This window comes from Mercenaria mercenaria, chromosome 11, assembly GCF_021730395.1.
Source record: "Mercenaria mercenaria strain notata chromosome 11, MADL_Memer_1, whole genome shotgun sequence".
NCBI lineage: Eukaryota > Metazoa > Mollusca > Bivalvia > Venerida > Veneridae > Mercenaria > Mercenaria mercenaria.
The window spans coordinates 75,122,243-75,138,550 of record NC_069371.1 but is presented as its reverse complement, the minus strand read 5'-3'; the positions used below and the strand labels follow the sequence as shown (position 1 = coordinate 75,138,550).

Sequence of the window (16,308 nt, the reverse complement as noted above, 5' to 3'; positions counted from 1 at the left end):
ACCTGGGCCTCTGCATAGTTTTCACAAGTGATGATATCAAAGCCTGTTTTGGTCATAGATATGCTGGGAAACACTCCTACATGCGCATTTAAGGATCTGACCTCCAGATCGCACCACGACGACGACGAGGACAACGAAAACAACAACAACAAAAATTAGATATCACAAAATTAATGCTATATTTCTTAACAATGGAAACTTAGTTACTGACAGATTATATGTTAAGGAAGCAGATAAGACTTCGTTGTTTTCACTAATTCTAGCATAAAACTGCTGTTCTTGTCACTTTCCGGGGGTGTTTTAACATGAGAGAAAAGGTGTGTTAACAGAGAGAATCTCGCGCTCACGTGCTGTTATAACACCGTTTTATATATGCACGTTCCGTGGCAAAGCGTTGTATACAAAGCGTAAACGTATAACGGCCCCAAAACGGTTAATTCAAATGGAAATGACGTCAACGTGAAAAAACAACTCAGATATTCCCGCGCATTTCATGGAAATTTAACTTGTGACGTTGAGGTAGAATGTATTCATTTATTAGTTTTTTTCCGCGTTTTATGCTAGAATAGCGTAAGCGCATGCTCATTTCGTGTTATAACATCTTCAGAATCCCTCGGGATACGTTGGTACCCTCGCACTACGGGTTTGGGCACCAACCAATCCCTCGGGATTCTGCAGACGTTATAACACGAAAAAACATGCGTTATCCCTACATTATTACATTTAAAATTGAAAAGCGTTTTATAACGGGGTACCGGAGGTAAACTACCTTAATTATAAAGCTTTATATTTAGCGACCGTGAAGTACGTATGCCTCCGTGAACTCATATTCTAATGTTCACAATAGTACCAAACTTTAATTTTAAAGAAAGGTGCATTTTTAGCCAAAATCTGAAGGTCAGTGCCTTTAAATTCCCGGACAGACTTTTACATATATTGATATATTCTATTGTAATTATTCTGGTCTGGTATATTTCTTTCATACATTTTATCTACTAAAATTAGTCCTTAGTTTGTTTTGTTTTGTTTAAATTGGGTTTAACGTCGCACCGACACAATTATAGGTCAAATGGAGACTTTCCATCTTTGATGGTGGAGGAAGACCCCAGGTGCCCCTCCGTGCACTATGTCATCACGAGCGGGCACCTGGGTAGAACCACCGACCTTCCGTAAGCCAGCTGGATGGCTGCCTCACATGAAGAATTTGACGCCTCGAGTAAGGCTCGAACCCACATCGATGAGGGGCAAGTGATTTGAAGTCAGTGACCTTAACCACTCGGCCACGGAGGCCCCCGTGTACTTAGTTACACGGATACATGATTCATATACGAACATAATGCATCAAGTACGTTGAAGTCGTTGTCGTTTGGACGCTTCCTTACAACAACTAAAAAAAGTCATTACTGCAACGGCCATTGCCGCAACGGCCATTACTGCAACGGTCATTACCGCAACGGTCATTACTGCAACGGCCATTACCGCAACGGTCATTACTGCAACGGCCATTGCCGCAACGGTCATTACTGCAACGGTCATTACCGCAACGGTCATTACTGCAACGGCCTTTCCCGTTACGGTAATGACTGAATCATTGCGGTAATGACAATTCATATTAATGCTTTGAATTGAGTATGTAACTATATCTGTAGAGGCATATTGTTTTTAGTCTTTGTTGTCCGTCCCTTAGTTTGTTCCTCATAAGTCTTAACCACTCCCGATTTAATGAACCGTTTGATAGCGAAAGCAAAGTTTCTTGGAATAATGCACATGTGCTCAGAAGAGCATACATAAAATTACACTCGCAGACAAGCCGTTTTAAGTAGCTCTAACAAACATTTAAAATAATGCATAAATAATAATAATAAATAGCAGAATGTATCTGATAGTAATTCATAATACCATTATCTTCTTACAGAAAATAGAAGACAACTTGATATGCTCGGCAGAAGAATTGGACTAGCAGAAAGAGCACTGTCAAGTGTTTTATTAAACCCAACTTTTTGGCATATAGGTACGAAATAAGAGACCTTTATGAAACAATAACCCACAATAAAGTGCAGAGATTACTCCTGACAAAACAGGTACAGTGGCGCGTACAAGTGGTGAAAGAGCTGCTTTATGGAGACAGCACCAACGCGATACCAGCGAAGAAAAGAGAAGAGGCACATCAGACCAGTAGCCGAGCTTTCAGAACAAGAAACAAGGAAGCGACGTCGTACGTAATTGGCACAAGAACAAGAGAAACAAAAGAGAGAAAGTTAAAAGGTTAAGAAATGACATAGCCAATCAGCTAAGCCCACCAGCTACACTCGAGAGAGATCAACCAAACCTTTTAGAGACTAGAAAGGCAGCAGGCGTAAATAAAAAGAATAGAAATAAGTCGAATGTTTTAATTACGCATTAAACTGAATGACAAACGACGCAAAGGGAGAAATATAAAAAGATATTCTGCAGATTAAAGAATGAGCTCAGTAAAGAACAAAAAGAGCTGGAAGTGGATAGAATAACAAAAGAGAAAGAAGTACCTTCAGCACTTATGCTTTATTTATCCCCCCGCCAAAGGCGAAGGGGATATTAGAAATGCTCTCCGTCCGTGCGTGCGTCCGTCCGTTCGTCCGTGCGTCCGCAACGATCTTTGTCCGGAGCATAACTCCAAAAGTACAAGAGGGATTTTCTTCAAACTTTATACACTGATAGAACACATTAGGAGGAAGTGCAGTGTGCAAGAAAAATAACTCTACCTTGCCTATTTTTTGAGTTATTCCCCTTTATCATATTTTCTTAAAAAAATTTGTCCGGAGCATAACTCCAAAAGTACTGGAGGGATTTTCTTCAAACTTCATACACTGATAGAACACATTGGGAGGAAGTGCAGTGTGCAAGAATAATAACTCTACCTTGCCTGTTTTTTGAGTTATTCCCCTTTATCATATTTTCTTAAAACATTTTGTCCGGAGCATAACCCCAAAAGTACTGGAGGGATTTTCTTCAAACTTCATACACTGATAGAACACATTGGGAGGAAGTGCAATGTGCAAGAACAAGAACTCTACCTTGCCTATTTTTTGAGTTACTCCCCTTTATCATATTTTCTTAAAAAAATTTGTCCGGAGCATATCTTCTTCATGCATGGAGGGATTTTGATATATCTTGGCACAAATGTTTACCACCACGAGGCGGAGTGTCATGCGCAAGAACCAGGTCCCTAGGTCGAAGGTCAAGGTCACACTTAGAGGTCAAAGGATACAAGAATAAAAACCTTGTCCAGAGCATTTCTTCTTCATGCATAGAGGGATTTTGATATAACTTGGCACAAATGTTCACCACCACGAGACGGAGTGTCATGCGCAAGATCCAGGTCACTAGGCCTAAGGTCAAGGTCAAGGTCACACTTAGAGAGGCCAAAGGTCAGATACAATAATGACTTTGTCCGAAGCATTTCTTCTTCATGCATGGAGGGATTTTGATGTAACTTGGCACAATCATTTCATTTCAGTCTGATAAATTACTACGTGCCAGTATCTAATAGCTCAGATTAATCAAAATGTAAAAGTAAACAAAATGTTGCATAAATTACATATTAACCAAACACACAATAGCAACAAAAATCTAAAGAAACGAGATCCGCAATGGACGGACCGTCAGGGGAGGTAACTAGAGTCACGGATTGGGACTAGTCCGAAATGAAAGCGTTCAACGTCATGATATGGAAAAATACTGCACGATCGCGGTCCACTGAAACCCAGTGGAAAATAATTTTAGGTATGTAATAATCATTTTTATTTCCTCTCATGTATGATTTACAATCGTGCATTGTATACTGACTATACGGACATAATTTTATATAAAACCTAAATGTTTGGAGCAACACTAACGAGCTTTTACATTGTTCACATTGTTTTATCGTTTATCGTTTTTTTTTTTGTTTGTTTTTTTGTTTGTTTTTTTATTTGGTAATCGCTCTAATATCCATGCGATGATTGTATTAATTGAAATGTTTTTTATTTAATTTTCATTTTTTCATTTTTAAAACCTCTTGTAAAATTCCTGCACTTTCGGACAATTGATATCAAAATGCACGAAAAAAAAAAACGACCATAATTACGGATAAATTGAATGGGCGGATTAAAAGACGTAAGGTTCATTCTAATGTTTGAAATCTCAAGGAATTTTAATCGAACTTCAACTTCATACGTTAACTTCGCAAGAGACGTTGAAGGGGAAGGCGAAGGTTGAAATCTCAAACTCTCTAATGTTCACAATAGTACCAAACTTTAATTTTAAAGAAAGATGCATTTTAGCCAAAATCTGAGTCAGTGCCTTTAAATTCCCGGACGGACTTTTACATATATTCTATCGCAACGGTCATTACTGCAACGGCCATTACCGCAACGGTCATTACTGCAACGGTCATTACCGCAACGGTCATTACCGCAACGGCCATTACCGCAACGGTCATTACTGCAACGGTCATTACTGCAACGGCCATTACCGCAACGGTCATTACTGCAACGGTCATTACCGTAACGGTCATTACTGCAACGGCCATTACCGCAACGGTCATTACTGCAACGGTCATTACTGCAACGGCCATTACCGCAACGGTCATTACCGCAACGGTCATTACTGCAACGGCCATTACCGCAACGGTCATTACCGCAACGGCCATTACCGCAACGGTCATTACTGCAACGGCCTTTACCGTTACGTGCTCGCAGACAAGCCGTTTTAAGTAGCTCTAATAAACGTTTAAAATAATGCATAAATATTAAAAAATAATAGTAATAATAATAATAATAAATAATAGCAGAATGTATCTGATAGTAATTCATAATAGCATTGTCTTCTTACAGAAAAAAGAAGACAATTTGATAAACTCAGCAGAAGAATTGGACAAGCAGAAAGAACACTGTCAAGTGTTTTATCAAACCCAACTTCTTGGCATATAGGTACGAAACAAGAGACCTCTATGAAACAATAACCCACAATAAAGAGCAGAGATTACTCCTGACAAAACAGGCACAGTGGCGCTTACAAGTAGAGATATAGAGCTGCTTTATGGAGACAGCACCAACGCGGAAATGCCGCCAAATATGAAGAATATAAGATTAAGAAACGACTACGATACCAGCGAAGAAAAGAGAAGGGGGACACCAGACCAGTAGCAGAGTTTTCAGAACGAGAAACAAGGATGCGACGTCGTAATTGGCACAAACAACTAGAGAAACAAAAGAGAGAAAGATAAAAGGTTAATAAATGACATAGCCAATCAGCTAAGCCCACCAGCTACGCTCATGACGGAGAGAGATCAACCAAACCTTTTAGAGACTAGAAAGACAGCAGGCATAAAAAAGAATAGAAATAGGTCGAATGTATCAATTACGCATTAAACTGAATGACGAACGACGCAGAAGGAGAAATATAAAAAGAAATTCTACATATTAAAGAATGAGCTCAGTAAAGATAAAAAAGAGCTGGAAGTGGATAGAATAACAAAAGAGAAAGAAGTACCTTCAGTCCTTATGCTTTGTTCAATACTAGCAAGCAATATCAAGAAGAGATATAGAGATTGCAAGTCACATGAAGAACAAAGAACTCTTAAGAATCTTATAAACAAAGGAAATGTACTTAAAAGATACAGAATGTGTGGCCATGCTAGGGGAATCCTTGGTTTTGGCTCCATCAAAAAGAAGAGGAATACGGTGTACTTCGAAAAAGGAGATTGTGCCCTTCTATGAGAAGGATGACAAATCCCGAATAAAAGCCGAGGGGGAAGAGTACAATTGCAAGACTAGGTAAGACTTCTAAATGATATCATCAGAAACATTCACACAAAGTACCAGTTTAAGAAAAAGAAAATTTCTTATAGCCTGTTTGCTGCTCTAAAGCCAATTTGGATCAGAAGATCGAAGGAACAAGATAGACAGACATGTCTTTGCAAGTTGCACGAGAATCTGTAATTTGAAATAAACATGTTGTAACATGAAAAAGTCATTCAGAGCAGAGTCATTATGACGTTGCTTGAAAACATTACATGTGGCACCATAAGTAAGGCCTGTATGTAGAGGGAATGTACAACTTGTCCAAACAGAACAAGAACCTTCCGGAAAGGTGGTAACATGATTTCTTTGGAAAACCAGAAGAACTGACAGATACACTTGCAATGATAAAGGTGAGACTGTTACTAAAATGCAACTGATGACAATGAAGGTTAGTGAAACCGGTACAACAGAGACACGTTTGAATGACCTACAAGATGACATGGAGAAAAACGCCCGTCATGTGTTTAACATTACCCACTAGTACATTCAGTTAAGAAATTTAAAACAAACATCGACGTAATCGTCCATGTTGACTTTTCCGAAAATTACTTGTGTAAATACGCAGAGAAAGTACAGATCATATATTTCGGTGCATTAAAGAGGTAAATTATCATCCACACTGGAGTGGCATAGACCTGGAGTCGCATACACCTCTACAGAAGCTTTATCATTTGCCACCTTATCTGATTGTCTCACACACGGACCGGGATCCAGTATGAGTCCAGTACTTAAGCACCTGAAGCAGAACTGCCCATAGATTACCAAAATAAATGTAAAACTGATGGGCCTACGACACAGTATAGATGTCGCACAAGTTTCTAACTGTTTAGCAAAAGGATATTCGTGTGTGGATTTATAGATGGTGGTACCCGGAACTTCTTACAATCCGGGCAAGGCAAGGGCTCTCCTGATGTTGTAGGGGCTGTAGTGAAGCCTTGTCAATACTCAAGGCCATGTCATAACATGTGCATCAGAGCTCTTGACAGGTATTGCTCCATTCATATTTAAATGCAATAATTTTATTTAGCACATCATAAAACAGCCAAAAGTACAATTTAGCCGCACCATGAGAAAACCAACATAGTGCGTTTGCGACCAGCATGGATCCAGACCAGCCTGCGCATCCGCGCAGTCTGGTCAGGATCCATGCTGTTTGCTAACGGTTTCTCTAATTGCAATAGGCTTTGAAAGCGAACAGCATGGATCCTGACCAGACTGCGGATGTGCAGGCTGGTCTGGATCCATGCTGGTCACAAACGCACTATGTTGGTTTTCTCATGATGAGGCTCAGTTTATTTTAGCTGATATATCACTTATTTTACGGAAGATATTAGATGACATATTTACATGCCTTTACGCATTCGTAAAATAGTCATTTCATAATTATACCAGATTTTTATCTTTAAGGTCTTAAGAAACTTTGAAGCAATATATCCTTCTTTCTGAAGTTAAAGAAGAAGATGTTATAGCACAGGAGACACTTATCTCAGCTACTGTCACTGGCGTAGCTAAAACTATGCAGCTTCACCAGGTATATCTATCAACTAGTGATATTCAGAAGAATATTATATAGTAGGCCTATCTGTCTGTCTGTCTGTCTCCCTTTCTCTCTCAATTGTTTGATTTGTCATTCGCCATGTCGAAGTATCTAGGGGCCTGTAAAAAGAATGAACACAAAAATGGTTATACTTGTTTTGCAGGTTCTCGTGCGAAAGAAAGGGGAGGTTTGGGCAAGAATAGTGAGTTGTTATACCTAAGTTCTTGATGTTACACGCCACATCTCCGACAGTCTTCAACACAGTAAAATTGTACCAGAATGAGATTGTTGTTCAAGACCAATCAGCTTCATATGATCTCAAACAAAAAGCATAGGCTACTGTCTCATCAGAAGCATTTTGTTTACATGTATCCTAAGGTCAAAAGTTTGCAAAACAAATTCATTTTTTTTCTGTTTCAGTCATCCGAGGTACGCAGTGATGCGGATGCTGGACATGATACTGAACCTGCAGTATATACAAAAGGAAAAACGGTTAGTGGGCTATTTGTAATAGATTGCTTATTTGATCGCAGATAAAATGCTTATTTGATCGCACGCGGAGCCACATACATGTACTGACCTCCAGCAATGGCGTCATAATATTCTGACGTCATAACAATGTGACGCCAAACGCACCTTAAGGAGGTAGGTTACCTTAATATTTGTAAGTGCGCATGTCCAACCGGAAGCTAACGAGACGATTTACGATGAAGTTTACGACAAACTAAAATTTGTCTGTATATCCGTTCTTCTCAAAACAATTCATGAACCTGTCTCCGATCTGATGCTTTATGGTTTAATAATGCAGAAATAACGAATAAATTGCCGCAAAAATGCTTCAAAACAACGTTGCCTTAAAATGACGTCATTGACGTCATGACGTTACGTGCCAGTTACCGCGCAAAAGCAATAGCTTTTATTTTGAAAGTACGTAATTCTGTGCATTTTCTTTATTTGAACTATTTTCAAAAAGCCATTATTTGCTGAAATATTTTTTATGAGGCTTTTGCTCTGAATAATAATCAATATTTTGCTTCTTTTATGTAGTTATATTAAAATGTTATGCGGAATGTAAGGAAATGGTTGATGGTAACCAATGCTATTTGGAATATAGTTGGGTGAAAGGTTACTTGTTACGGCCATTTTCAAATAAAAAAAACTAGCAGTTTCATTTGTAATACCTTTTTTTCATTTTCGTTGATAATTTGTTACTTATTAAATAAAACTAAGATCTAAAATTGTTGAAATTTCAGAAGAAAATTGCGGTTTCTTGAATTGAATTGATGTTGCCATGGAAACGAAGCCCGTGACCTATATATCTAAATGTAAAATTCAAAAGCTTCGACATTGGTCTATTTAAGGAACACATTTTCGGCCTTTTATTTTCATTTCAACAATATCCATGAGAGTATTAGCAGCATGCTGAACGATTTTTCAATGAAAAATGCCAGACAAGTGGTACTGCTGTAAGTATCTGAAGCTGTGAAATTTGTTTAAATAAATGCAAATAACACGAAAATGTAACTTACGTCTGAAATAATATGATTATAAGCTACATTAACAAGAAAGATACCTTTATTCAATACCTTTTTATAAGAAATTACGACAAAAAGCGAGACATTAGCTATTCTAAACATCTCTGTTGCCATGGATACTTTAAATTTTAAGAAATGTAGGGTACCATGTAAAGTGCTTGGTATTTTACTAATAATATTTCCCAAATATTCCATGTTGGTCATTCACAGAATGGCACTGAAGCCGTCGAAAACCCTGTTTTTATACATAGTTGTTTAAAAATGAGAGAAAATGCGTTACCATGGAAACACGAGCCCCGCGACATATACATTTTAAGCTTATATTAGAAAGTTTACGCGCATACTAGTAAATTTAACAATTATGCAGACTTCTACGGATATCAATGAAACTAAAATACACTGAAAAGTGTTAAATATCCGTATTTTCCTTCTTCTTTCAATATAAAATATCTTTGGGCGGTCATGTTCTTCAAACATGGATAAAAAATGAACTTGAAGGGACAGAGATAAACGAAATTGAGATTGTAGCAGTTAAAACATCATATTACACGAAATACAAAAAATTGCTGCGGTTCAACTTATTTGAATTTACCCTAGTAACAAGGTCACCTACCTCCTTAAGATTGGAAATATGACCAACTGCTGCAAATGTTTATTGTATTCTCAAATAACCTATGCATTGTTGGATTTCATGATAAAACACTGTTGTCTTTTAGGTTATGTAAATATGAGGATCAGTCGACTTGGAAAAATATACTCCAACTTGTGACGTAATTATCACTGTCATTCCATTTCAGTCTATAAGGATCTTACATGCCTGCCTGTGTAAGACGGGGTTTTCCCTACCCGAGGGACAGTGTGGAATGGAAAACCGAGCGTTAGCGAGGTTTTTTATCCATGCTGTCCCGAGGGTAGGGAAAACAGCTGTCTTACACAGGCAGACATGTTAGATCATTTTTCTTGCCTATCATGTTCAAAATAGATCGTGGAGACAAATAGGTTTTTGGTATTTCCTGACATTATTTATAAAGTTTATGACGTCACAATGGTACCAGTACTATGTGACGTCAACTTAGTGCACGCTATTTTAGACAAGGTATTTCCCTAGGGAAAGACAAGAATATCTATCCCCGGCGCGTGCTCGGATAAATGTATACTTTCCCCGCTAGGTAGGCAAGAATAATAGATCTAATACGTCTCTGAGGACGGACCGTCAGGGAAGGTAACTAGAGTCACAGGTTGGGACTAGGAAAAGTGATATTAACCGTCGATATCACTTTTTTCCAGGTCTATAACTCCTAATATCGACCTCTTTAAAAAGCAATATTTGTATAATATAAACGGTCGTTAAGTAGATTCTACAAACGCCTCCATGGTGTATTGTTCAAAATGAAAGGTTTTTATTGCCTTAGCAACTTCGATTCCCGATCCAGACATGTTTTTTTCTTGATTTCGCATTTTAAACTAGATCATAATCAAAATCTTTTGTTCTACTGTTCATAATATGACCATACATCAATTTTTAAAGAAAGGTCATTTTAGTTAAAATCTGGAGACCAGTCCCTTTAAGTCAATACCTAAATAGCTGTTCCATTCCACTACAAAATAGATAAAATAACAGCTATCCTTCATATGAGCCATATGTAATATTATTATCAGTTGGTAGACTTTAAACCCAACCAGCCATATAAATAGATAGTTATGTATTCGGTTACGTATCAAGTTTATTAAAAAAAAACGTAAAAAAGTGATATTACATGTAACAGACATCTGGCTCAATTGTTAAAGATATCCAATGGCAATCTCTCACTAAGATATTTTATATTTAAAAATTTACTTCAGTTGTAGAAAATCCCAATTAAACATACTCAACTTTACTAAATAAATAAATTTATTGTGTATATAGAGCTATATTCATAATTATATAGCATGCAGTAACAGTCGATTGTTTAACCTTTACCCTGCTAAATTTCTAAAATGGACTGGTCCATCATTAAATTTTGGCAGTACCACTTATTATTTGAAGAGATCTTCATTGAAAATTTACTGACTGAATAGCGAACAGTGCAGACCATGATTAGCCTGCACGGACGTGCAGGCTGATCTTGGTCTGCACTGGTCGCATAGGCAGAATCACTTGCCGCCAGCAGGCTAAAGGTTAAAAAACGTCCAGTTTTTAGTGGTAGATCTAGTACTCATTTATTCTGTGAATATGAAATTTGGATCCAGCTTACCTTTAAGTCAATAAAAGATTATCTAGTAGTTCCAGTACAAAATGTAAATCGAGCACCCATATCAGTAAAATGTGTCCAAGTGCCTATATATCTTCATTTGTTGATAAAATAAATGAATCGAATGCCCTTGAAAGACATTGATTGATTGAATCATACTTAACCGGCAGGGTGACAGTTTCGTATTTTTGCCCCGGTCGATTTTCTGAATAATTGTCTTGTATATTTCTATATTCTTTGTTTTTTAGCTGGTTTCTGCTACGTTAATTATATACTCGCTAGTGTCCTATACCAAGTAATAGAACTAAAATAGTCTTGTTGTGAGTCAGTTATATCATAACTATCATCACGGTCACGAGGGTTATATTTACATGTATAGCTGAGTGATTTTAAAAACAGTAACATTACCTATTGTATGATATGCTGTGTACACAATGTTTACAAATCCATTTATCCGAGATCAGAACTGTCTTTCAGTTTTTTTTTATACTTTTAACCACAGGCAGTAATGAAATAATAGAGGAAGTCGTGCTTGATACAAAAGTAAATGAACCTTATACTGCTTGATAAGAGCGGAACAGTCATAAATATAAATAAATTTGCCAACCAGCCATGGGATCGTCTGATTGATAATGTGCACATTAAACGCTTTAAAACTGCTATCTTTTTGAGATTCGTGAATATTAATGGAAAATGTTAAAATACCGGATAATTTCAAACCTAAAGGCTCGTCTACACTATTCAAGAAAACTTGCACAAGATATAAATCACAGCAACTTGTATAGTGTAGACAGTACATTGTGTCCCCCATTAGTGTCTTTTTGAGTGGCAGTTTCCAGATAATTTTTGGCTACAAGATCTTGTAGCGTTTAGAACTCATCCTATTTTTCTTGGATGGTAGAGCTGTCAAATGCTCTGATAAAGGGTTTTTGATGAGGAGCACCTGCCCAGTATGGTATTTTGTTTACATTTTTTCATTAAATGTGTATTGAGATCTAATAAAATCATCATTGAATGTTTGGCTTTGATGATTTAACAATAAACATGGCAGTGTGGACAGCAGAAAAAAATGATGTTTTAACTGAATGAAATGCTCAAAAGCCAAGTTTATATAATTCAATAATAAAATTATATCTAGTACTCCAGTGGAAGAGTAACATCAGCAAGTTCGGTGTTCTCAAAAAGTATTTTTACATTATCAGTGATATTTCTCACAAGGTTACATTTTAACAAAATATGACTGTTTTATCATATTTCCTGAAATAATATCTTTTAAGTAGCTTTGTTCTTCAACTGGATATGTATCACTTCAACTAAAGTTTTTCTCAATCAGTGTTTTCACCAATGATTCATTTTTAGCTCGACTATTCGAAGAATAGGGGAGCTATCCTACTCGCCCCGGCGTGAGCGTGAGCGTTAGCGTTAGCTTGAGCGTCACACAAATGTTAAAGTTTGCGTACCACCCCAAATATTTTCAAAGTCCATTGAGATATTGCTTTCATATTTTGCATACTTGTTTACCATCATGACCCCAGTCTGTAAAAAAGAGGAGGCAACTCTATCAAGCATTTTGACTGAATTATGCCCCCTTTTCGACTTAGAATATGCTTATAGTAATGTTAAAGTTTTACTCATTGCTTATATTACACTATCAAGCACTGAGAATAGCCGAGCGCGCTATCCACTGACAGCTCTTGTTTAAATGTACAAATATTTGATCTTTGTAAACACTTTGTACCGGTATCATTTCAGCCATCTTTTTTATTTACCTGTCATGATTTCCCTCCATTTAAAATAAATGTGTCTTCCAAGTTCAAGAAATATTGCAAAGCACTAATTGCTTGTACAAGATATAAATTATCTAGTGATTTATGGGCCCTACAAGATTTTCTTGAATAGTGTAGACGAGCCTTAAAGCTAATTCGATCACATAAAATCACTTATAACATACGGTACCGGAAACGTCAATATTTTCCCGTACACTGACGCCTGAATCTTGCGTTATTTAATGTGTGCCGTTGCATAAATTCTTTTATTTAGTTCTTTATTGTCATCTTATTCAGGCTATTGAACAAATTCATAATATTAACATTACATTTGTACGTGTATATGTAATGAAAAGGTTATTATCTTTGCATCGGGAAATATGCACTCTTCTTTAGCAGAAGAATATTGCGCTCCTAAAGTCGCGCAATATTTCCGCTGCAGAACTCGTGCATATTTCCCGATACAAAGCTAAAAACCTATAAATATAATCCATTGCAATTTCTTATGGTAGAGAAAACAATTGATTTATCAAGTAGAAACGATTAGTAAAATACTCTGAATGCATCGGCGCGATGGTTCTGTAGTAAAAACAGTGGAAGGTACGTTACATACGTGATAGGGTAACATTTTGACCTCTAGGACAGGTCCCAGTAGGAGTGCATTTTGGGCCATTTTTGCTTCAATAGTCAGTGTTCAGAAACTGATATTTTACTCATTTTATGATAGAAACAACTGAATTGACAGGCTGACAATGCGGTCTAGAAGAACTAAGTATATGTTATACATTCGCTCTACTCTCCCCAGGCATTTCTCAAAAGCTGTATTTTTTGTTATTGTATTTCGCGCTGTTATCAACACATTTTTGTGGAATTCCATGTCCTTAACCTTTACGCGGACGACTAGATATCAACCTTCTCCGTCCGGAATCCCATACATTTAAATGGCCATCGCACTGTTAAATGAGGATGCTTAGTGATTGACTGTAGAGAGGTCAACCACTCTTGAAAGTCCCTACTGCTTGTTCTAAACAATTTGGCAAGCAATTCTCTATAGGGTATAAAATCAGAACGAATAAACTTCAGGGACACAGGCAATCTTAAAAATGAATCGACCCAAGGTTATAATCTAATTTTCCCATAAATTTATTTGTCTTGCCTAGTCAGTTGTGACGTGTTCTATGAATTTATCAATTACTTCAAAATAATGATAAAATAGAATCTAATTATTCCATTGTTATCCCTTCAATTAATTTCCCGTAAAGAGAACACTAATTGGAACAAAATATTGATTCGTAATTTAAAACACATTAGTAGGCAAACATTCTAAAGTATATTGAAATACTTGATCTCTCCAATATATCCATTCTAATGTTTTTGAATATCCTTACCCTGCTCTATTTCTAAAATGCACGGGTCCAATATTCAATTTGGGAAGTGTCACTTAATTTTCAAAGGGGACTTCACTGAAAATTTACTGACTGAATAGCGAACAGTGCAGACTATGATCAGACTGCACGGATGTGCATGCTGATCTTGGTCTGCACTGGTCGCAAAGGCAGAATCACTTGCTGCCAGCTGTAGGTCAAAGGTTTATACCCTTGATAGCTGGTTACAATAATAAGGTTATATGTCATGCTTTCGTTTCTCCAATGCCCCAGTTTTAAGGTTTTGATTACTTTTTGTAGCTGTTTGCAAAAGTAAGCTTAGAAACACGTGAAAGGTTCAGTTAATCACTGTGTTACATTATCAGACCTCAAAGTAAAAGAAGAAAACACAATAGCTGTACAGATTTACACACATAAAACGTCACTCTTTTAACAAAATTTGTTGTAGATTCAGTTTGTTGATGTGTAATACATAAGACAGTGATATAAGCAAGTATAGTGTTGATTCATGTAGTAAAAGCTAGTACATAAATAAAATTTAAAGATAACCAAAGGCCATATTTCACTAAAATGTTCGATAGAGCATTATGTAATATAGTCAGATGTTAGATCAATAATAACGAAAAGAAACAAAACATATATAAAACGTAACAAGCGGTAGCTTCAATTAATCACTGTGTAACATAGTCCGACCCCGCAGCGATATAAGTCAGTATTATGATGGAAGGAACATACGTTGTTACAACCAGCGCGTAGAATAATATTTTGTCTATCGCCTTACTAACATCTTTCCAAGTAATGGTCTCGTCGGTGTCCGATGAAACAACTTGTGCATTTGTAAAATTGTTGATTTTCTTAACCCTTTTCGCCTGTTTGTTTGGAGTGTTTTCATTTATACTGATCATCTTCATAGAATCATCTGGATGTTGCGTACTGTCTTGTATCTTAGCTCCGCATCGTGAAATTTTCACTAGTGATCTATAAAATCCTGATATTTGCACAGTCTCGCTTCTGTGGTACAGAACTAAATTGAGGATAACCAGTATAAGTCCACAAATACAGACCACCATATTGAAGAGAAGATATACACACATTATCGGGATTGGCTCCGAATTCTTCGGCAGGTCCTCAGAGATGACGGTCAAAAATACGGCCAATGCTAACATGATAGTTATAGAATAGCTTACCCGCTCTCCGGACTCACTGGGTAGGAGAAACACCAAACAAGTTAAAGCCCCGATGCCGTTAATCGGTATAATTATTGTAAGTAGGTAAAAAACCGGCTGCCTGGCAATTCTGAAGCTGTATATTACCATAGACCAGCCAGTTGCATGTTCGATTCTGGTCTCGAACGAATCTTCGTCTAAATACCACTCACCGTTCTTGGTATAAAAGTCCGTATTAATCACTGGGCCCGGCACAGAATATGCCACCGTGTTATAAGCATATCCATACGGAAATACATCCAAAGTACAAACTTGCTTATCAAAAGGCCAGAACTTCATGTAGAAAGAACAAGAAAACTCAACGATATCTCCAACCGGATATGATGCTTTACCATTGGAGAGAAAGTTGACCTGTATCCAGGGCTGATCCAGTAGTGTAAACTTTACAGGATTTGCCACGGTCAGCGGCGGTGTCCATACATCTTCACTTTTGATAGAAATATGCGAGATTCCACCATGGTCAGCGGGTGTCCATGTTATTAGCTCGTCGTACCATTCTTGGTTGATCATTATGCCCATTTTTACGGCTCCGCGGACTGGATCAACTTCCGGCATCATAAATAAAGTCGCCGACAGGTTAATGTTTAACAACGCCGAGTAGTTGTTCAAAGGCAGAACATCGGGATTGTATGACGCAAGTAACGTTGCACGAAGGTTCGTCACGTCTGCGTAAGTTTGGCTGTGAACGTATTGAACAAGGTTTCCAATAAACAAAACGCTTATCAACAAAATCATTTTAGAATTATATCCTCTGATCCAGCCTATTGTGAATTGTTAGTTAAAATCAGGTTGACAATTTTCCGCTT

At 37.3% G+C, this 16,308-nt stretch overlaps 2 protein-coding genes across 3 annotated transcripts in view; both read right to left on the bottom strand.

Moving 5' to 3' along the window:
- LOC123531405 (cytochrome P450 3A14-like) overlaps positions 1 to 11,716 on the bottom strand; it is a 42,194-nt gene extending 30,478 nt beyond the window's left edge. The window contains exon 1 of one of the 2 annotated variants that reach the window (XM_045312333.2): positions 11,534 to 11,716. The gene's annotated coding sequence lies outside the window, so the exon portion shown is untranslated. Of the gene's footprint in view, positions 1 to 11,128; positions 11,152 to 11,533 lie in introns of those variants that run through there. The other variant, XM_053517769.1, reaches the window with a different exon arrangement.
- Positions 11,717 to 14,947: 3,231 nt separating this feature from the next.
- On the bottom strand, positions 14,948 to 16,057 carry LOC123531793 (neuronal acetylcholine receptor subunit beta-3-like). Its single transcript, XM_045313040.2, has one exon. The coding sequence runs from the start codon at positions 16,055 to 16,057 to the stop codon at positions 14,948 to 14,950; it is 1,110 nt and encodes a 369-aa protein (XP_045168975.2).
- Positions 16,058 to 16,308: the final 251 nt, after the last annotated feature.